General features: G+C 35.7%; 1 protein-coding gene across 3 annotated transcripts in view; it reads left to right on the plus strand.

The window, feature by feature from the left end:
- The window catches only part of IL15 (interleukin 15), a 97962-nt gene extending 75236 nt beyond the window's left edge, over positions 1-22726 (plus strand). For 2 of the 3 annotated variants that reach the window (XM_025385767.1, XM_025385768.1), the window contains exons 3-8: positions 9698-9808; positions 10824-10921; positions 12281-12365; positions 16750-16794; positions 18628-18765; positions 21492-22726. In XM_025385767.1, coding sequence (XP_025241552.1) covers positions 9797-9808; positions 10824-10921; positions 12281-12365; positions 16750-16794; positions 18628-18765; positions 21492-21602 — 489 coding nt within the window. In that variant the 5' untranslated portion in view covers positions 9698-9796 and the 3' untranslated portion in view covers positions 21603-22726. Of the gene's footprint in view, positions 1-9478; positions 9809-10823; positions 10922-11413; positions 11533-12280; positions 12366-16749; positions 16795-18627; positions 18766-21491 lie in introns of those variants that run through there. The other variant, XM_025385769.1, reaches the window with a different exon arrangement.
- Positions 22727-22989: the final 263 nt, after the last annotated feature.

A 22989-nucleotide genomic window follows, 5' to 3' on the forward strand; every position in this document is an offset into this window, starting at 1 on the left:
AAATATTTTTAACTTATTTTTCCTGTTCATTTTTCTCTGTATAATTTGAAGCTATACTATTAGGCACATAAACATTCATAACTATCATATCTTCTCAGAGGGTTTTATTTGTTTATTTTCTCAACTTTTATTTTAGGTTCAGGGCGTATATGTGCAGGTTAGTTACATGGGTGAATTCTGTGTTGCTGCGGTTTGGTGTATGAATGATGCCATCACCCAGGTAGTGAGCACAGTAATCAATGAGTAGTATTTCAACCCTTGTTCTCCTCCCACCCTCCCCCCACACTAACTCAGTGCCCAGTTTCTATTTACCCCCACTTATAAGTGAGAAGATGCAGTATTTGATTTTCAACAGAAAATCATTAAAAATCATTATTTTGCCTATGATAATGGCTTCCAGCTGCATCCATGCTGCTGCAAAGGATGTGATTTCCTTCTTTTTATAACTGCATAGTATTCCAAGGTGTATATGTACTACATTTTAAAAAATTCAGTCCACTGTTAATGTGGAATGACAGCAGGGCCTCAGCGATGGAGACAGTTATTGGCCCCTGGGGCAGGATACCCTCTATTAGTGGGTCTGGTATCAAGAAACCATTAAGCTGTATCATCTTAGGTCTTAAGAGTGGGAGGTGTTCAAGAGCCAGTGTTAATGAACATTCTCAGAGAGTTTTAACTTTTATCCACGTGCATTATCCATTATATTTTTAGTACTTCTCACTTGAATTCTACTTTTTCTCTACTCTTGTTGCTACAGTCATATTTACTTGGCATATCCTTTTTTTGTAATTTTTAAGCATTTCGTATCATTTTATTTTTGTTTCATTTCTTATAAACTCATATTTTAAAATTTATCTGCGTCTACTTTTTAACTAATCTTAGTATCCATCTCTTAGTAGTCAAATATAGTTTATTTACATCTTTGCTTGCGTGAGTGAATGATTACTGGTATGTTGAGACTTACTAGTGCCACATTGCTTTTTTCTGTATATTTTTACTGCACTTTCTTTTTTTCTTCTCTCTTTCTGCCTGTCCCCACTACCTCTACTGCTATTACAGCCTTCTGTTAGATTCTTTGAATTTTGTTTCTTCATTTTATTTTGTCTTGGTTTGGAAATTATACATGTCTGGCTTGGGTTTATTTTTCGTAGTTAAATTTTCTCTTGATTTTTTGCAATTAATCAGCATAAGTGTATTTCAAATTCCACAAATAAAATAATCATCACAGTATGAGTTTACTTCCTCTTCTTCCTTTTCCTACACCATTTCCCCCAGGGAAATTATCCATGATTTTCTTGGCACATTGCTACTTGGAAAAGTACATGGCTAAATCAGTAGTTGCCTAGCATTGGGACTGATGATACAGTGACCGAAAAGGAGGATGAGATAATTTTTTATAATTACAAATATTTTCTATATCATGGTTGTGGTAGTAACTTCATGAGTGTATACTGTCATCAAAACTGCAAACTGTATGCTTAAAAAAAGTGTATATTTTATTATCTTAAAACTGTATCTCAATAAAGTTTATTTAAAAGTATGGTACAGAATGTCAGAGAGAGTAGGAAAGAATTAGCAGGATGTGGAGAAAGCCCATTGCAAGTTACATCTCATGAAATTATACTGGCATGGTTTTTCCAAAAATACTTAGCACTTTGGAACTTGAAATTGGTGAGATGGATGTAGTAGAAAGAGATGAAATATGGGGTAAAGTTAGTGTGCTATTTAGGATAGTATTTATTACAGTGACTGGCTGGGCTACCTTCTGGTTAGGGAAGCTAGTGCAGCTAAGATGCTGATAGTTGTGAGAATAAGGACAATCTATTTATAATATAAACAAATTAAAAATCAAATCCAGTAAATACGTCATATGTGCTTATTATATGCTTAGCATGCTTATAGGTGTTGTAGGTACTGTAGGTACAGTAATTAGTAAGATACACAAGGTTTCTGACCACAAGAATTTCACATTTTTGCAAAATGAATGATGTCAAAAATGTACTTTAATGAATTGCCATTAGTGATTTAGACTCAAATATAAATGTTACTAATTCTGCATTCTTTCTTATATCCCACATCTTTTTTGGATAACTTTTTAATTTTTCTGGAATGCATTTTTTACATAATTATTTCATGGACATTCTGTGGGTCTTATATTTTCTAAGACGTGCTATGAAAGAATGTGTTTGCCCTCTTTTTCAAATACTAATAGCTTTCTAGGTTCAAACTCATACTCACTTAGAACCTTGAAGATGAATTCTCTTGTCTTGTAAGTGCCATGATCAGATTCATTTTGATTTTTGTCCTTAAATAGCTTTCTATTAGCATATATTTCGTTATCCTGGAATCAGGAAATTCAATTCAAATTGCTGTGTTTTTCAATTATCCGTTTTATGCCCCGTCAGTGTGAAAGCTTGTGTTCTACTTCAGCTCTGTAAACTTTTATTTTATGACTGTTTTGATTATTTCATTCTGTCTGTTGTCTCTTTGCTGTCTGTTTATGGAACTCCTTTTGGATACTATGTTGGAATTTCTAGACCTATCTATCTCATAATTTCCAACTTTTTATTCTTTTGTACTATGGCTTGGGATAATTTCTTCACTTTAGCAAGTGTTTGAATGAAGTGCTTTGGGAAACTGACCAGAGGAACAGATATCATTGATTGTTTCTGAAGAGTACATTAAATATATCTTTGCTGCCCTGAGGAAGCTGTCCATTGTTCCTGCCCTAGAGAATTATACTAGCTGGGATTTTTCAAAAACATTTATACCAAACATTTTCCAAAACATTTGCACCAAATGACAATAGCCCATGAACATAGTGCTACAGAAAACTATGATCAGAGAGTGGTAAGAGAATCTATCATATATCCCCTCCAGCCACATGAATGAATATCCCTTGTTTACCTTAAATGATAAACTACCTGAAGTGTTCCTGTATTTATTTTATATATTTCTATAAATATATTGTTTAAATATATATTAAATATTGTTTAAATATATAATTCTATATATAAATATATTGTTTAAATATAGTGTTTTTATGTTTACCCACTATTTGTTTAATTAATGCTTTTTGACAGTGATTAAAACTAAGATGTCCAAATCTTACTGCTACCTCTGTCTGTGGCAGTTCAAAGAATATTTATATAGATTATTGTTTGCTTTGGAAACATTTCAATATAATTAACAAATTTGTCTTATTTTAAGCATTCCAAAGGACTTAAAGGTATTTCATTTTAAAAGATACATATATTTGTATAACTTTGCATGAAGTAGTTACCTAATATTTTTTTTTGGTTTTGATAAACTGAAATTTATAGGCCTTATAAACATGTTGGGTAGTCTTATAGGAGAATTAATACCAACCTCAGGTCTTACATTTGTATGAATGAATTTTTAAAAATCATTATAGTAATCCAAGTTACCATAGTTTGTATTGGGGTTTATTTAGCCTTGATATTGAACACAGATTAAGTTTGAGGAAATTTCTTATTTGAAAATCTCACATTGGTGTCAATTTAAAACAGCTTGAAAGCAATTACTGAAAATGTCTTAATGCAATTAATGATAGGAAGATTGGAGATGTTTAAAGATATCACTTTCTCAGCTGTGCTTAAATTAGGACTGATTAAGAGAGCTGTAGCGGTCAAGAGCTGGCAAACCAACTGTTTATTTATCAAAACCGACTACTTATTTGTCAAAGCAGGTGGTTGGTGATTCAAATCCATCAACCACCTGTTTTTATAAATAAAGTTGTATTGGAACACAGCCATACCCATTTGTTTATGTGTTGTCTATAGCTGCTCTTACACTAGAGTGGATGAGTTAATCACTGGCGACAAAGTCTGCAAGACTTGCAAAGCATGAAACATTATCTGGCCCTCTACACAAAGTGTTAACAGTTGCTGCATTAAACAATGGTGACAGTTTTGTGGAGTCCTGCTGACCACTACTTTCACACTGTTAGGAAAGTGGCTCACAGTTATCTGCAAACATGCTATACTTGTTTGCATATGGCCTTGCTTGGGTTCTGCCTTCTGCCTCAATGCTGTTTTTCTCCTTTCACTCATGGCTAGAATATATCCGACCTTCATGGTATGATTCAAGTAACACTACCTTTATGAAGTCCTGTAATAAAGATATGAAGTAAAATTTCCCGGACAAATCTCCCAATCGCTCCCTTACATATAATCTGAAATCCCTTGCCCCTCTCTTCCTTGTACTATCTTAGTATACACACAACAGGTTTAAATCCAGTAATCTTACCTATTCCAGGCTTTCCTTCCCTTTCAGCTTACTGTGGCTGGAGAAAACACATACAACCTTAATGACTAATCTCACTCTACAGCCATTCACAACATTGATCCTTCAATAGGCCAGGCTCTCATACTATTCTCCCAGTTACCTAAATGCCTATTTTGTGTATCCTCTTCCCTGTCATCCTCCTCCTTTCCCCATCCTCCTCCAATCTTCACTTTCTGCTCATGACATTTTATCTTAATTCACTGAGAAAATGGAAGTAATAGTAGAAAACTTACACCTAGCTACCAGCCCCACCCCCCTTATAACTCAGCATTCCTTCCTGTGACAGTAGATGACTCAGCCCTCACCCCCTCTTGGAGGTGAGCTAACATCCTCATCCTCACTTGCTTATTAGAGAACATTGCTCTGGCACTTCCTACCCCCACCAACATCCTTAACTCCCCCTCTCTAATAAGTCATTCCCATTAGCATGCAAACGTGTTGTTATTTCCACCACTTTCTACCACCTGCTACAACCCCCTTTCCTTCCACCCTTTTGGAGCAAGATTCTTAACAACATTTCCTGCACTAGCATTTACAAAATCTTTTCTTGCCACTTTCTTGTCAACCATCCCAGGCAGGCTTCCCCCTCCATCATACCCCTAAACATGCTATTGTCAGAGTCATCTGACATGACCTCTGGGTTGCCAAGCCCACTGGTCAGTGCTGAAACTGTGTCTTGCTTGGCCTGTCAGTGCATTGGATGTGTCCATCATTCTCTTTTGCTGGATATACTTCCCTTGACTGCGTTTTCCCCTTCTTCAGTAGTCATTCCTTTTGATTTTTCTTTCCTTGTCCTTCTTTTATAATCCCTAACCTAATTAATACTGAAGTATCCCATGCTTAGGTTTTGGTCCTTTTCTCTACCTACACCACTCCCTCATGAGCACTCTCATGAGTCGCATATCTATTTCCAGTTCAGTAACATTCCTGAACTCCAGATTTACGTATCCCATGGCATATTTGACATTTCCTTGTGCATATCTAATGAGCCTTTCAAACTCAGCATGTCCAGAACTGAAACTCCTGACCTGTCCCCTCTCCTCAAGGCATCAGCTCTGTCCAAGGCTTGCTTGTTTCAGTTGATGGCAGCTCCATCATCTCCGGTGTTCAGAGGAAAAGACTCAGAGTCATTCTCATTCTCTTGTTTCCTCCTGTACCCTACAATCTGTCAGGAAATTCTACTAGTCCTGTCGTAAAAAATGTTTCCAGACTCTAACCACGTGTCTCTACCTCCACTGCCACCCAAAGCAGATTCAGGTCCTCCTCTCCTCCACCTTTCTGACCTCATCTCAGACTACTCTTGCCCTTGCTCACTCCACTGGCTTCTTTTCTGTCCGTTAGACTCATAGCCACACAGTTGCCTCTGCCCTATCTATTCCCTCCGCTTCAAATAGTCTTCACAGAGATACTACCGGGGTTCACACCCTTGCTATCTTCACCCTGACCACCCAAAATTTCAATCTCACCCTTCTTTCCTTTTTTTCCTTTTTCCTAGATAATTTTTCACTCTCTAATAAAATACAAAATTATAATAATTTATTTGTGCATTTTCTATATAGTCCATCTTTCTTTCTGAAATCAAAATTGTGTTCTGCCATCATTGATGTACTCCAAGGTCATAAAAAATGCCTAGCCTGTAGTAAATGTTCAGTGAATAATTACTAGATGAATCAAGGAAAGTGATGCTGTCTTATAATCTCTATATTCTATTCAGTCTTGTCGTGTCTTTTCTAGTGGTTTGAATGAATGGATGATGTATTTAACTCAATAAACCAATACTTGTAAATCTTTTATTCTTGTATGTTTAATTAATTTTAAATGTGTGATTAGACAAGTTAATAAGCAGAATAAAACAAAACATCAAGTATGTCAGATCGTCTTTCCTCACTGGGAAGAACTATAATATTGGTATAGAATGTAAGATGTTTACAGTTATTTTCACAAGCATTTATTTGCTTGGGAAATAGCAACGGCGTGAGCCCCAACAGTATCTGAGTGAAGAATATTTGAAGCAGAAGGAAAAACTAGAGCAGAGGCAACTGTGTGACTACGAGTCTAAGGGACAGTTTTCACTTCAGAATGAACACTACAGAGATGCCTGGCTGTGTGAACTTGCTCACCTCACGATGTACTTTCCCTGGGCAGTACCATCCTGCTGCGATTTCAGTGCTGCCGTGAGTCACCAGTCACCCTGCAGTGAGACCTAGTCACAAGATTCCAAACAGTTCCTACCCTGTGAGCTCCTTGAGGACAGGGCTGGGATTTAGTCTCTTTTATTTCACAGGCCCAGAGTTCTAGGATGGCAGAATGGTTTCCAGTGCCAGGCCCCACCTGGTTGCTCTCCGTGGGCTTACTGCCCAGGGCTGCCTTGGGACTTGGCTCCCTACTTTCTGGTGCAACACTCTTCGGCCACTCCAACTATGGCTTAAGTGGCCCCAGCTACAGCTTGACCCACTGCTTCATGAGATACAGGTGTTAAGCCTTGGTGAAATTCATGTGGTGTTAAGTCTGCACTCTCACAGAATACAAGAACTCAGGGGGCATGGCTTCCTCCACTTTGACTTCAAAAGATGATGCTGACTTCTTTGGGACACAGACAGAGACTTTGCACAGGGGCAGAACCACCACAGAGAACCCCCGACAGGGCAGTGCCTCGTGGAGCCAAGAAAATGGGGTTGCCACCAAAATACCAGAACTATGGTTAACAATGTAGAGTTGTAGTCTGGAAAAGTTTCAGGCATGAGACTCCAACCCATGACAACTGAAGCACAGGCTGAGCCTAGGAAAGCCGTGGGATCTGACCTGCCTGAGGCTTTAGGCGTCCAACCCCCGCTCGGTGCCCAGGATGCAGAGTATGAAGTGAAAGGAAATTATTCTCCAACTTTAAGATTTAATATTGTTCTCCTTGTTGGGTTTTGGACTTATTTCAGATGAGTTATCCCTCTTTTCTTGCTTATTTCCCTATTTTAGAATGGGAATGTCTATTCTATACCTTCGCACGTTGTATTTTGGAAGCAGATAACTTATTTTAATTTCACAGGCTCGTGGTTACAGAACATTTGCCTTCAGGATGAAATCTCACCCATATTTGATTTAGATAAGTATTAGCTAGATGACTAGATTAACTAGATAAAGATAAGTATTAACTAACAGCATTAACTTTAGAATTAATACTGGAGTGATTTTGAGCCTAGTAAGATGGAATGAATATACTTTGCGTTGTATGAAGGGCGTGAATGTAGCAGAGAGGGGAGGGTAGGGGCAGAATGCTATGGTTTGAATGCCTCCACCAAAACTCGTGTTGACATTTAATTGTGATTGTGACAGTGTTAAGAAGTGGGATCTTTAACAGGTAATTAGGTACCTCTTTAGGCACTTTCACTAGACAGGGCCCTCACAAATGGATTAATGCAGTTACGGAGGGAGTCAGTTTGTTATTGCATGAGTGGGCTCCTTATTAAAGGGTAATTTTGGCTCAGTTTCTTCTCTGTCTTGTGTGCTTGCTTTCACCTTGTACCCTTCCGCCACAGGATGACCTTTAGCAGATGTCAGTGCCATGCTCATGTACTTCCCATCCTGCAGAACTGTGAGCCAAATGAGCTTGTGTCCCTTATAAATTAAGTCTGTGGTGTTCTCTTCTAGCAGCAGAAAATGGATTCAGGCAGCAAGCAGAGCTATAAAATACTTCCTTTTTTTTTTTTTTTTTTTTTTTTTTTTTGAGATGGAGTTTCACTTTTGTCGCCCAGGCTGTAGTGCAATAGCATGATCTTGCCTCACCACAACCTCCGCTTCCTGGGTTCAAGCAATTCTCTGGCCTCAGCCTCCCGAGTAGCTGGGACTACAGGAATGCACCATCACACCTGGCTAGTTTCATATTTTTTTAGTAGAAATGGGGTTTCTCCATGCTGGTCAGGCTGATCTTGAACTCCAGACGTTAGGCGATCCGCCTGCTTCGGCTTCCCAAAGTGCTGGGATTACAGTCATGAGCCACCGCGCCCAGCCAATACTTCTTTTCATCTACACTGGCTTCCAATATCATAATTTGGTTACATACCTTTGAGGACATTTTCTATTGCATTCCTTCATGTTTGGCAATCACACTCTATTGTGGAGTATTCTGGCTAAACACTTAGTTTTCTTTTACTTATGCCAGCAGGATGTAGTTGAGCAGGGTAGTGAAAATCCATTGTGATATTGTAAAGCCTCACTGCTATAAGAGGCCAGGAATGAAATTGTTTACAAAAGTAGCTTAGTAAGGCCTAATTAAAAATTATATCACCCACGGCATTGCTCAATCCCAAGTCAATATTATTGCTGTTTGAAAAATGTGGATTTGAGGATACCACAACTAAAAGGGAGGTAGGGAATGTAAGAGACTTTGGATGAAATGATGAAGATAACTGTAAAGTTCTATAAAAAATTTGAAGCACTGAGATAATATAGACAAAGGGAATAATTATAAAATGAGAGTGATAAGGAAGGTTTGCTTTAAATAAACCAATCAATGAGTGATTTAGATCATGTGTAACAGGAAGATTAGATTTGATACGTTCTTGTGGACAAAAAGGTGTTTCTACTGGATACACCTTTATATCTTGCTTAATACTTAAATAAGTGTTAGCTTTTTCTTTCTGTGAGTTATACATAATATATTTTAAAGCAGCCATTTTTACATTTCAGAAACATCTGAAAAGTATAATAATTTAATTATTTGAGTTTATAGAACTTAATTCAGTGAATATTTGTGTCATGGGTTGTGGAAGATTTTGATTTTTTGTGGAAGAGGTCACCACATATATACTATTTTAAAGGGCAGAAAATAGTTGTTTGTGTTTTTGTATATTTTGGTTATAAACTGCTTTTAATGACATAGAGTTGAATTTAGGAATGTTTAATCTTCACATTCTTCACTTGATTTGAGTGAGAAAAATAAAATTTTCTTGGTTACAAAATTCTCAAATGATTAACAGTGGTTTATTTAAAAGACTGAAGATACATATTCAGTGACTGTAGAAATGACTACTGCTGTTGTAAACTAATTAACAATCAGTACTTCTATAAATCTAAGTATTTGTTTTTTCTTTTTACTAGTATGACTCTGGAATTTTTCAATTCAGGGACATAATAGAAAAGTTTTGCAAAGGCTTTGTAATTAGACAGACCTGGTCTCAAATGCTGGCTGTCATGTACTTGCTGTGGACCTAGAGCAGCTTACCCAAATGCTACTAATCTTCTTTCATAGGATTATTGTAAAGATTAAAGGTGATGCATCTGTTAAGTAACTAATAGAGTGCTTATTAAAAGGTAGGTGTTCAATAAGTATTAATTCCCTCCCTTTCTTTTTCTCACTAGTCCACTTGTGTTTTTAATGGATCATACTTTACCCTAGATTGTATTGTAGGAAGCACCGTGGATGGATGGCTGCTGGAAACCCCCTGCCATAGCCAACTCTTCTTCAATACTTAAGGATTTACCGTGGCTTTGAGTAATGAGAATTTCGGTAAGAAAAAAAAAAAAAGATGAAAATAGCATATGGAATTTCCCTAAAAGGTCGTTTGAATCTCAGAGTCTTTGCAATAAGTTACATGGTTATTCTCTAAAGATCTTGGGATGTCATAGATGTATGTTCACATTTGGATTGTTCTTATTTTGAAAATAAATTAAATAGGTTTTTTAAAACTCTATTGACCATCTTAAGGCTCTTCTTGTCATTATAAATGTGTTATTTCACTTATCCCACTCTTTTGTGTTCTCTAAATGTCTTTGTACATACTAAATTGTGTAGTCTTAGAGGGCAGGGTATGGTTATCATTCATCTTTTCAGTGTAAACAGAAGGAAGCATGAACAATCAGTGGTTAAAGTGGTAGTTAACACTACTTTCTGAAACTATAAAACTTTGACAACATAAAAGAGGCAGGTGAAAGTATCAAAACTCTGGTAAGTTCTAGGATAAATGATTTTCCTAAATCACCAAGAAAAATTATTAGATAGTCACTCTCGAGATGGAATATAGTATCTGTAGTTGGTTCCATTTTATCCAATTTTTCACCAAATAATATTGATATAATTCATTTTATCAATATTTTACGTGAAGTTAATATAACTAGTGCATCTCTGTTATTAATGCATGTTATTAACCTGTGCTTTATAAATTATTTTGGCCTGCTAAAACAGAGAGAAGGATGAGGAGGAGGTCAAAGATAATATAAAAACATTAAGTGGTGACATTTGTATGTATGTAAATTAACAAATATGTCAACTTTGTTAAATTATCTCTGACATGCATCTGCAGAAATATCTGTTAAGAAATTTTGTGCATAAGAGACAGAGTTGGAGGTAGGAGAGAAAGCAAAAAAAATATAAATTATAGTTTTATTATTTTTTGATAAGGAGCATTAATTATGAAAATATGAAAAAATTACATCTTTAGACCTAAAAATATGTTGACATGTTATTTTAAACCTCACTTTTTAACTAAAAAATGTAACCATTTGTCTATGATTATATTTTTCAGAAACCACATTTGAGAAGTATTTCCATCCAGTGCTACTTGTGTTTACTTCTAAACAGTCATTTTCTAACTGAAGCTGGCATTCATGTCTTCATTTTGGGGTAATTTTATCTTTAGGCATAAATAATATTATGTTCATGGTCATGATGACTGTCCTCGGATATCTTTTCCATTAAGTTAGTTTATGTTCAGTTTGCTTATATCTCTAGGTACTCAGTATCTGGGGGATAGAAGGCAGACTATAGAGATTCAGAGGAGGTTGGGTAAACACCTAACTGAGCGTTTTTCTACATTGTGGTAATAGTACAAATGAGCATTATAGCCCTCAAATAAATTGGGCCTTTTGATATTTAACGGAGCTTGGAAATGTACGACTTATTGATAGACTACATATTTTTCACGGCAATTAAAAGTAGATATTTCGAATTTGCTTATGTTACTTCTTATCTGTCCCTGACACTGACTTCTCCTATCCCTTGATCCTTATCCTAGTTCAGTTGAAAACATTTCTTTCTTTATTTAAGCCTTTTGTTGTTTCCTTCTAATAAAATTCATATGTTTCCATGACTATTAACTTTTTTCTTCTCTCTTAGATGCAGCTAATATACCCAGTTGGCCCAAAGCACCTAACCTATAGTTATATAATCTGACTCTCAGTTCAGTTTTACTCTACTAATGCCTTCATGGTATTGGGAACCATAGATTTGTGCAGGTAATTCTTCATCATAAGACAGATTAGTGTTGACTATCATGCTTCTGTGTAAGATCCATCAGGAAGTGAGGGATTATTTTTCCTCAAGCTGTAAGAATCATTCCAATGTTACTTGGTCAGTATAAGTGTATTTTGTCTGGATATTAAATTTTAATTTTTATGAAGTTTATGAAAGTGAATAAGTATATGGTCATTCAGCCTACACTGGGATGAAGTCTGTAATGTTTATGGAGAAAGCTGCTGCAAGCATAGTAAGAGCATGAGCAACATGAAAGGGGAGTGTTTAATGTTTTGTAAAAAAACATTTACTGTCAAAATCATTACATGAAAATAATTATTACTTATTTTAAGAATTTTACCTATTTATTAGCCTTCAAAGTCTCAGTAAATCTCTATGTAAAGGAAACTAGTAATTCATTCAAAATCATTTACTGAGCCTTGCCACACATCTGGCACTGTTTCTATTACACTGTGATAAATTGAGCCAGTTTATTTATAAAGTATGCCTACAATTAGGCTTTTCTCTAATCAGGTTGGTGAAGCCTCAAGTTATCATAAAATGTCAAAGTTGTACTATATGCTCAATGTTTATGTTCAGCTACAAGGCTGTTGAATGCACAGAGGCAAGGATAACACTGATTTTTTTCACTGGTCAGAATAAAAAAATTATTGATTGCTCTTTTGCTTATAGTATTCATCAAGATGAATAGGCTCCTTCAAAATGCTTTGCTCATGGTTTTTCTTTCAGCTGTTTCAGTGCAGGGCTCCCTAAAACAGAAGCCAACTGGGTGAATGTAATAAGTGATTTGAAAAAAATTGAAGATCTTATTCAAGTGAGTACTCATTTTTCCATATAATGCCTGGTAGAACTGCTATGAAGTTTGTTTCTCTCTGTGTTTTTCTATCTGTCTTAAAGAAACCACACTTGAAACAATAAGATTTTTGTAGAAATTTATGATCTTATAAAGCTCAAAAAGAAATCTTTTCCTTACTGTTTTATAATCTAATTATCTTTAAATCTTAATTTATAAGCGGCCCAGCCTGATGAGTTCTAGTCTGCACAGGTGAGGTATTATCTTCCTGTATCTGGAGAAGCCAGATATCTTGGTGGCACCTGCAGGGAGAATGGCTTGACCCAGAGAAGAGCTGTTGTTGTTTGTGGACTAAAGGCCCTCTTCTCCCACCTTGAGAAAATAGATTGCCTGACCTAAGGAAGTGCTTCCTGCCATAGAAGGTAATATCAGCTTCAGTGGAAGTCTCAATGGCACCAAGCATACAAAAATAGCACCACAAAGTTCTGAAAACTAAATTGTCATTGGATTCACAGTATTAAAAAGTAGGTTAGAACTTGCATGCTAAATCCAAACAGGCTGACTGCATGCTAAAATAGAAGATTTAAATAGGACCAGAGTGTCCTAACATAATAGACATGAAGCCAAGATACAATTGAAAATCACCCACTGTACCAAGAAATAGGAAAGTTACAACTTGAATGAGAAAATATAGTCAACAGACTACAAAATTGAAGGGGATCAGATGTTGGAATTCTCTGACATGGATTTGAAAGCAGACATTATATAAAGTGCTTCAAAAACCAGTTACAAATGCCCTTGAAGCAAATGAAAAACTAAATGCCTTAACAAAGAAATAGAAGATATGAAAGGAACCATATAGAAATTATAGAACTGAAAATACAACTGAAATATAAAGCAAACTGTAAAGGCTCATTAGCAGAATGAATAACAGAGGAATGATAGTTAATTTGACAACAGAATACTAGAGAGACAATTGACTTAAAAAAAAGAAAAAGCATCACTGATCTTGAGAACAGTGACAAAAGATCCAGCATTCCTGTGGTTAGTATCATAGGAGAGTATGAGAATACACCAAGTAAAAGAGAGAGATTGGCTGAGTTGATAACAAAACACCACCCATCTATACTATCTATAAGCAGTTCAGTTCTGGTACAATGACATACATTGGTTGAAATTTTAAAAGACAGAAAAAGATATACCATACTATAATGGGTTGAATAGTGTCCCCCCAAATTTCACATCCACTTGGAACCTTAAAATGTGATCTTATTTCAAAATAATATCTTTGCAAATATAATTAATGAAATTAAGATGAGATCATACTAGAGTGGGGTGGGCCCTAAATCCAGTGACTAGTGTCTTTATTGGAAAAGGAAAGGACACAGAGGAACTCACTGGGAAGAAAGCCATGTGAAGACATAGAGGAAGAGATCAGAGTGATGCCCCTATAAGCCAAGGAAGGCCAGGGATTGCCAGGATCCACCAGAACCTTGGGAAAGTCAAGAAAGGATTCTTCTCTAGACCCCTCAGAAGGAACATGGCCCTACCAACATCTTGACTTTGGACTTCCAGTCTCCAGAACTGTAAATGAATAAATTTCTGTTGTTTTAAACCACCCACCTTGTGGTAGTTTATTACAGCAGCTCTAGACTGATACACATGCATACATTAATTATAAAAAGCAGAAGTGGCTAGATTAACATCAAATAAAGTAGACTTCACAGAAAATAAGGTTACTAGAATCCAGAGGGACACTACATAATGATAAAAAACAAATCCATGAGGAAAACATAATGTTCTTAAATGTATACACATCAAACAACAAAGCCTCAAACTTTGTGAAGCAAAAAATAATAGGGCTAAAAGAGAAACAGACAAATCCACAATTATTCTTGAGAATTTCAGCACCTCCTCCTCTGTAACTAATGGAAGTACTAGACAGAAAATCAGCAAGGGCATAAAAATACAACATAACCAACCAACAGGATCTAATTTAACACATAGACCACTATACCCAACAACAGCAGAATATACTTTCTTTTATCAAGACTGAATATATACTGAGTCATAAAAGAAACTTTAAAAATTTTTTCAGAACTTAAATCATGCAGAATTTGTTCTCAAACCACAGTGGAATCAAACCAGAAATCAGGAAATTAAATACAATGGGCAAATCTCCAAATGCTTGGAAATTAAATACTATACCTCTGTATAATACATGGGTCAAAGAGTAAATCTCAAAGGATATTCATAATACATACAATGAAAAAAATGAAATACAGCATATCAAGGTATATGCGATGCAGCTAAAGCAATACTGACAGGGACATTTTTTAAAATCAAATGAATACATGAGAAAAAAAGGAGAATTATCAAATCAAAAATCTATGTTACCACTTCAAGAAACTAGAAGAAGTAGAGCAAAACAAATTAAATACAAGCAGAACAAAGAAAATATTTAAATGTAAGAGCCAAAATTAATGAAATTGAAATCAAGAAAACAATAGAAAAAAGTAATGAAACATAAAACTGATTATTTGGAAAATCAATACAATTAATCTTTAATAAGACTTACAGAAATAAAAAGAGAGAAGACACAGATCTCAGGAATGAAATGTGAGGCTGTCACTACAGAATCTGCAGTCATTAGAAGGATAATAAGAAAAACTATGAACAGTTTTATGCTCACAGATCTGACAACTTAGAGGAAATGGACCAATTCTTCAGAAACCACAAACTATCAAAACATGTAAAGATGAAATGGACAATCCAAGCACTCCTGTAATCAGTATATACATTGAATTCATCATACACAAGCTCCAAAAAAGGGATCTCCAAGCCTGCTGGTTACACTGAAACATTCTATCAAATATTTAGAGAAGCACTAACAACAATTGTACAGTTTCTTCTAGAAAATAGAAGAGGAAGGAGCATTTTCCAGTTGATTTTAGGAGGGCAGTATTGCTCTGATGCTAAAACCAAATAGAGACATTACTAAAAAAGACAACTACAAACAAAACATGCATTTGCCTTACAGTCCAACAATTGTACTCTTAGACATTCATCCTCAATAAATGAAAACTTATGTGGACACAAAAATATGTACATGAATGTTCATAGAGATTTTTTCATGACTGCCAAAAACTGGAAACAAATATGCTTTAGTTGTAAAAACTGTGGCATATCATGTCAGGGAATACTACAGAGTAATAAAAAGGAACAAACTAGTGATACTCACAAGGTGGGTGGATCTCCAGGGTATTATGATGAGTGAAAAAAGTCAATCTTCATAAAGAAACTGGGGTACATTTATAAAACAGAATATTATCCATTGATAAAAAGAAATAAGCTATCAGGCCATGAAAATAAATGGAGAAACCTTCAAAGCCATATTGTTAAGTGAAAGATGGGGATGCCAATCTGAAAAGGCTTCACACTATATGATCCCAACTATGACATTTTGAAAAAGGCAAAGCTATGGAGACAATAAAAGATCAGTGGTTGCCAGGGGTTCGGAGGGAGGGAGAAATGGCTAGGCAGAGCACAGGCTACTTTTAAAGCAGTGAAAATGTTAATATATGATGATGGGTGGCATTATACATTTGTCAAAACCTGTAGAACATACAACACAAATAATGAGCCCTAATATTCTATATAGCTAAGATCATAATGGTGACTCACCGATTATAACAAACATACCACACTAATGCAAGATATTAACAATAGGGAAACTGGGGTGGAGGACAAAGGGGTGTATAAGTCTTTGTACTTTCTGCTAGTTTTTCTGTAAACCTAAATGACTCATAAAAATGTCTATCAATTCTTTTAAAAGCTAATTTCAGAAGGTTACATACGATATGAGTCCCTTTACGTAACATTCTTGAAATGACAAAATTATAGGAATGGAGAGCAGAGAAGTGCTTGCCAGAATTTAGAGAGACTGGGTGATGATGAGGTATGTATAGGGAGAAAGGTGACTTTGGTTATGAAAGAATAGCAGGATAATCCTTGTGGTGATGGAACTATTTTGTGTCTTAACTGTGGTGGTGGTGATGTGAATCTATGCAAGTGATAAAATTGAATAAAACTTCAGACATATGCATGCACACATGCTGTGGCACATAAAACTTGTGAAATCTGAACAAGGTGACTGCATTGTATGAATGTCAATTTTCTGATTGTAATTCTGTACTGTGGTTATAGAAGATATTACCACTGGGGGAAGCTTGTTGAAGAGTACACAAGATATCTCTGTATTTACTCTTACAGTTTCATATGAATTTTAAATTATCTCAAAATAAATAAATGAATTAAAAACAATTTAATGTTTTCAGTAGGTTGTGCTCATAATATTTAAAGCAGGGCATAATTTTTAATATTGTCTAATTTTGTTTCCTTCCAGTCTATGCATATTGATGCTACTTTATATACAGAAAGTGATGTTCACGTGAGTATACTTTTTTCAAAATTGCTATTTGTCTCGTTATCAAAGTTTTTAACGGTATATTTTTGTAACAACTAAAATATGTGTAGTTTTAAAATCTAACTTTTGGTGTGTTTCTATAATATATGATCAATGAGTTTTATTAGTGATTGTTGAGATGGGACTTGGGGGCAGATAGCTACATAAACACTATTTTTGTAATGGTGCCAAATCAAAATATTAAAAAAGTCTTTTCCCTCAATGTCAAACAAGATACATTATACATTTTTGTGATGCAGTTGCATCGTGATGCAATTAGATGCAAAAATCAGATTAACTTATTCAATTTAAGAGTAGCCAACATATCAGTTAATTCCAATGCTGTAATGTATCACCATCTGCAATATTTTCCATAAATTGCTTAAAGTCGTCCATGTTCTGCATTTTACATGGTTCTCTACATTTGTCAGAAAAAGATTCTGACCAATTATTCTTTATGTGAGAAAAGAAACATAACCCATGAAACGTACTAGAATTGAAAAGTGATTTTGAACTGGTTTCATTAATACATTGACATTTACTAAGGCATGTAGGATTTGTCATTTTGGTGGTGGTCCTTCCCTTCGGGATTGTTACTAAAACCAAGAAATGAATCCCCAACTTCACCTCAGGGAAAACAAACTCTATGTCCCTCTCCATTATTCTTCAATTGGAACTTCTCTTACATAGATGACTTTCTAAGCATTGGAAAGAAACCATAGCCAGAAACTAGAAAAAAGAGATATTCACCAACCAATTGGGTCATGCTGCTGCCCAAAGAAATTGTCTCCCTCCTCTGACTTCAGCATGTATTGTTTTTCTCTGCATTTTTTGTAAAATGGAAAGTAGTCAATTAACCACCAAATTCAGCATCCTGAGATTGCTTTTTTGCAATAAGATAACTTTGCAACCCATGGGTTATAGACACAACCTTAGACTGAACTTTAGATTTTAAAACTGACTCCACCACTTTTTACTTGTGTTACCTTGGAAATTACTAAACATTTCTGAAGCTCAGTTTTATTATTGCTGATACGGTGACAGTATTTGTCTTTCAATCCTAAGCAGTGACTGTCGGGGTTAAGGAATATTACCAGTGCTGGGCACATGGGTGTATTTTTTCATTTTTTCATCCATTCAGTAAGCATTTGTGGAGTGCCTGCAGGCTCCCAGGCACTGTGCAAGGTATTGAGAACACAAAGTCAAATAATGGTCAAATCCCTAGATATTCCTTGTTTCCTTTAAGTTCTTGTTAAAGTAAATGTTGTGGAAAACATATTTTTGTGGCACCTAAGAGCCTTTTCTGATTTGGCCAGCCTGTGAGTGGACATTAGTCCTGCTTTGATTTTTCTAATAAATTTCTTGGAATTGCTTCTCTCCCTCTGGAACTTTGGAAATTGAAAGAATAGTATAATTAGCAGCTACCACTATTTAAAGTGTTAACAACATGATTTGATTCTAAAACTTCTTACAAATGCACTGTCTATATTGATATTTTCAGAGTCTAAGGCCAGTATTGTTACCCTTTCCACAGGGGAAATGTGCTCAGTGAGAAAAACTGGCTAATATTTCTACATTTTCTAGTTTCATGTTCTGTACAATATTACCATCCTTCTTGATTGTGTTTTATTGGTTTGTTTTGGTTTTTATTTTAAAGCCAAAAGAAAAAAAATTAAACTGCCTCCTATGTAAAATTTCTTAAGGATATTGTGTATCTTTATAAAATATTTGGATAAACTTTTTGAAAATCAAAATTACATCAGTATGAAAATTAATAATCACAAAAAATTAATTGTTCTTTATAACTTTTATTTTTAGCCCAGTTGCAAGGTAACAGCAATGAAGTGCTTTCTCTTGGAGTTGCAAGTTATTTCACATGAGTCCGGAGATACAGATATTCATGATACAGTAGAAAATCTTATCATCCTAGCAAACAACATCTTGTCTTCTAATGGGGTGAGTTTTCCAACAGTTGCTCAGAGTTGCATCTTATGTTTTGGGCCTGATTTGGAGAAGTTGTTCATGGACAAGCAGATCCTCCTAAGGGGCACTTAGGAGAAGGAGTCCTTTTCCAGTGGAATGGCATCCAAAAGTGGCACCAACTCCAGCATGCACACAATGCTAAACTGTTCAATGATTTATTCAGTAGACAAACATTTACAGAATCATGCCAGGTAGTGTGCTTCAGTGCTAGAATTATAGTTGCAAACCAGACAGACAGGTCACTGACCTCAAGGTGTTTATTGTCAGGTGCAGTGGATAGACATTAATCTAATTACATACTCAAATGTCTGACATCAATAATAGTAACTCACATTTATTGAGTTATTACAGTGTGGCAGACACTATTCTTTGAGCTTTAAATTGTTAATTCATTTAATCCTCATGACAAATCTGTGAGATAGTTATCTTTATTTCTAATTGAATGATGAAGAAATTGTGGCACTGAGAGCTTGGATCACTTGCTCCAGTTTATACAGCTAGTAAAATGAGGAGCCACAATTCTTACCTGAGCAGTCTGTCTGCAGAGTCTGTTATCTCATGAGAAGATAAATGCTTTAAAAGGATAACAATGAAAATATTAATAATTTGAGTATAATCTGGGACATTCCAGGCAACTTGAGCAGTAGAGGGTTCCAGGAGAGCAAATTCTAGGTACTCATATGATAGGCTGGGGCATCAGCTGTGCAAAGGCCCTGAAGTGCAAAGAATTATGACTTTCATGGCAAAACACCAGTGGCCAAAGCAAGGTAGAGAGAAAGCAGTTTTGTAACAAAGAAGCATAATCAAATTAGTTCATTTCATAAATACTTTTTAGCCCTCAGGAGACAGTGTGAAAAAATAACCATAATCCCTGCTGTTAAAGAGGGAGGAAACAGAAAGAAACCAACCACTCAGCAAATGAGTAATAAGTTAGTTATTTATGAAGTCCAGTGGTGAAAAAGAAGGTAGGGTAGGGGGACTGGGGCTCCAGTTAGGGTAGGCTGAACTAATAAGCTGCCATTTGACAAAGATGTGAGGGAATGAGCCTTAAGGGTATCTAGGGACATATGTTCAGGCAGACACAACTGAAAGTGCAAAGACCCTGAACTTGTGTGGGTGGACACCTTGACTTTTCTCTAAAAATACAATGCTGCTTTATGTCTTTGCTTCAGTGTCACCTTCTCAAAATCCCTTCCCTATTTGAGCACTCCCTGTCCCCTTGTCTGCAGGTCCCATATCTGGAATACGATATATTTTATGTAATGGGTATTGTCTGTTTTTCCCTATGAGAATGTCAGCTTAAAAGGGACAAGTGTTTTTGTTTTTTATTAGTACTATATCCAAATTCCCAGAACAGTGTCTCATATATATTAAATACTTTATGTATGTATGAAATGAATTGATTAAGGTTTATAATACTCTTATGATGTTATCTCCATCTTATTGGTGGAAAGAGTGAGCCATGCAACAGATAACTCATGGCGAAATAAATGATGAGCTCTTTAATGTGAATGTTGATAGTCACCCTGATCATGGCAGAGTGTGGTATACATGCTGGAATGCGTGGGCAGGACTGCGCAGTCAGAAGACCTGGATGTGAAGAATTTCAGTTGATTATGTCAGTTGAGATGAGTCAATACCTCTGTCTTCCTATCTGACATGATTATTTTCAGGATCAAATAGGACAGCATTATATGAAACATGACAGTGCTTGGCATAGAGGATGTGCTTGATAAATGTTAGTGATGCTGAATTCCAAATAGTTAATGGACATAAAATCTAATTTTTATTTTTGCTGGCACAGCCTTCATGGTTCAGATGATCTCTAAAAAGCTTATTCTTAATTGCTACATTTGGAACATTCTAGTTATCCATAAAACTGTGTTTGAATTACAACAATTTGTGGTATTCACCTAAATGGCTCAATTCAACCAGTGGGTGATTACAGTGCATCAGGCCCTGTGCTGAATGCTAGGGAAACAAACGTACTGGCTTTGCCCTTCTGGTAGAGAGCTTAGAGAATAGTATTATAGTATAAAAAGAGTAAAACTTCATAATATGAATAGAATACAGGAGATGTTGTGAGAGAGGTCTAAATAAGGGTTCTGAGATGTAAAGATGGGACATTGAGTCCAGCCCTGGGAACCCAGGGGTTCAGAGAAGCCTCCCTAAAAGAGTACTTGAATAATCTTAAGTGTGACTAGCAGCAGCTAAAATAGGAAAGAATGTAACAGAGAGAAAAACAAAGGCAGAGAGGCATCTAATAGTAGGCTGTGCATGGCAAGGAAAGCCAGATGCTCACTCAGTGTTCCTAGAGCATAACATTGAGGCACGGGGTATATGTGAGATAAATAGGTAAGAAACAGCTCATGAAGAGCTTGTGTGCTATGCAGGGAGGCATGGTCTTTATGCTAGAAGTAGATGATAGCAAACCATTGAAGGGCTCAAAGCAGGAACTCCATGGTCTGACAGACACAGCTTATTTTTCTCAATGTCCTTAACCCATTATTGGAAAAATAAACATGTATCAAATCTCCCAGTTCTCTTTTCTCATAATTCTTCCTAGTATGCTATTTGCTAAAGTTTTCATATCTCAATACCTCACCATATGGTTCAAATGATATGATATTCCCATTCCCATGAATGTATATTTAATTTAATTATAAATTGCCAATTTAATCTTTCTTTATATTTTGCAGAATATAACAGAATCTGGATGCAAAGAATGTGAGGAACTAGAGGAAAAAAATATTAAAGAATTTTTGCAGAGTTTTGTACATATTGTCCAAATGTTCATCAACACTTCTTGATTGCAACTGATTCTTTATAAAGTGTTTCTGTTACTAACGAACATCACTCTGCTGCTTAGACATAACAAAACACTCGGCATTTCAAATGTGCTGTCAAAACAAGTTTTTCTGTCAAGAAGATGATCAGGCTTTGGATCAGATGAACTCTTAGAAATGAAGGCAGAAAAATGTCATTGAGTAATATAGTGACTACGAACTTCTCTCAGACTTACTTTACTCATTTGTTTTTAATTTATTATGGAAATTGTACATATTTGTGGAATAATGTAAAATGTTGAATAAAAACATGTACAAGTGTTGTTATTTGAAGTCGCACTGATATTTTACCTATTATCGCAAAATAGCATTTGTTTAAGGGTCAAATTATGTAGTGGCGGGGATAGGTACCAATGCTGCAGGTCAACAGCTATGTTGGTATGCTCCTGCCAGTGTGGAACCACTGACTACTGGCTCTCATTGACTTCCTTACTAAGCATTGCAAACAGAGGAAGAATTTGTTCTCAATAAGAAAAAGAAGAACTATATGTGAATCCTCTTCTTTACACTGTAATTTAGTTGTTGATCTATACAGCAACTGTTATGAAATAAAGAAATTGCAATAACTGGCATATAATGTCCATCAGTAAACCTTGGTGGTGGTGGCAATAATAAACTTCTACTGATAGGCAGAATGGTGTGCAAGCTTGTCCAACCCATGGATTGCAGGCCATATGCGGCCCAGGACAACTTTGAATGTGGCCCAACACAAATTCATAAATTTCATTTTTAGCTCATCAGCTGTCATTAGTGGTAGTGTATTTAAAGTGTAGCCCAAGACAATTCTTCTTACTCCAGTGTGGCCCAGGGAAATCAAAAGATTGGATGCGCCTGGTATAGAAAACCAAGAGTGACAGTGTTTATATTTCATGCTTTCCCAAATACAGGTATTTTATTTTCACATTCTTTTTGCCATGTTTGTATAATTTTTAAAAAGCCCTGTTGATTTGTTATCTCATTGTTATCTGACAGAAAATAATTGTTTATATTTTTTGGACTACACTGTCTAAAATTAGCAAGCTCTCTTCTAATGGAACTATAATAAAGATGGAATATTTTTGTTTTATTATACATTTATTTCATCTTAATTCAATTCTAGTAATACTCACTGAGTGACTGTGGGATGGGAAATTATCTCTTAAGAATTTGGTTTCTCTCCATTCCACAGTAAAAACTGGTTCTCTGTTGAAACATTCTTCTATCACCCCAGTGCCCTATCCATGTACATGGGTCTTATTGCTCTAGTCAAATGGTGCTTATAAATACCTTCTGAGAAAGTTTAGAAGAAATCTGTATCCTGTTTGACTTTCAGTAATCATGTATTGGCTCTCAGCTTCTTACCTAATCTCAG

Source organism: Theropithecus gelada, chromosome 5, assembly GCF_003255815.1.
Source record: "Theropithecus gelada isolate Dixy chromosome 5, Tgel_1.0, whole genome shotgun sequence".
Classification (NCBI taxonomy): Eukaryota; Metazoa; Chordata; class Mammalia; order Primates; family Cercopithecidae; genus Theropithecus; species Theropithecus gelada.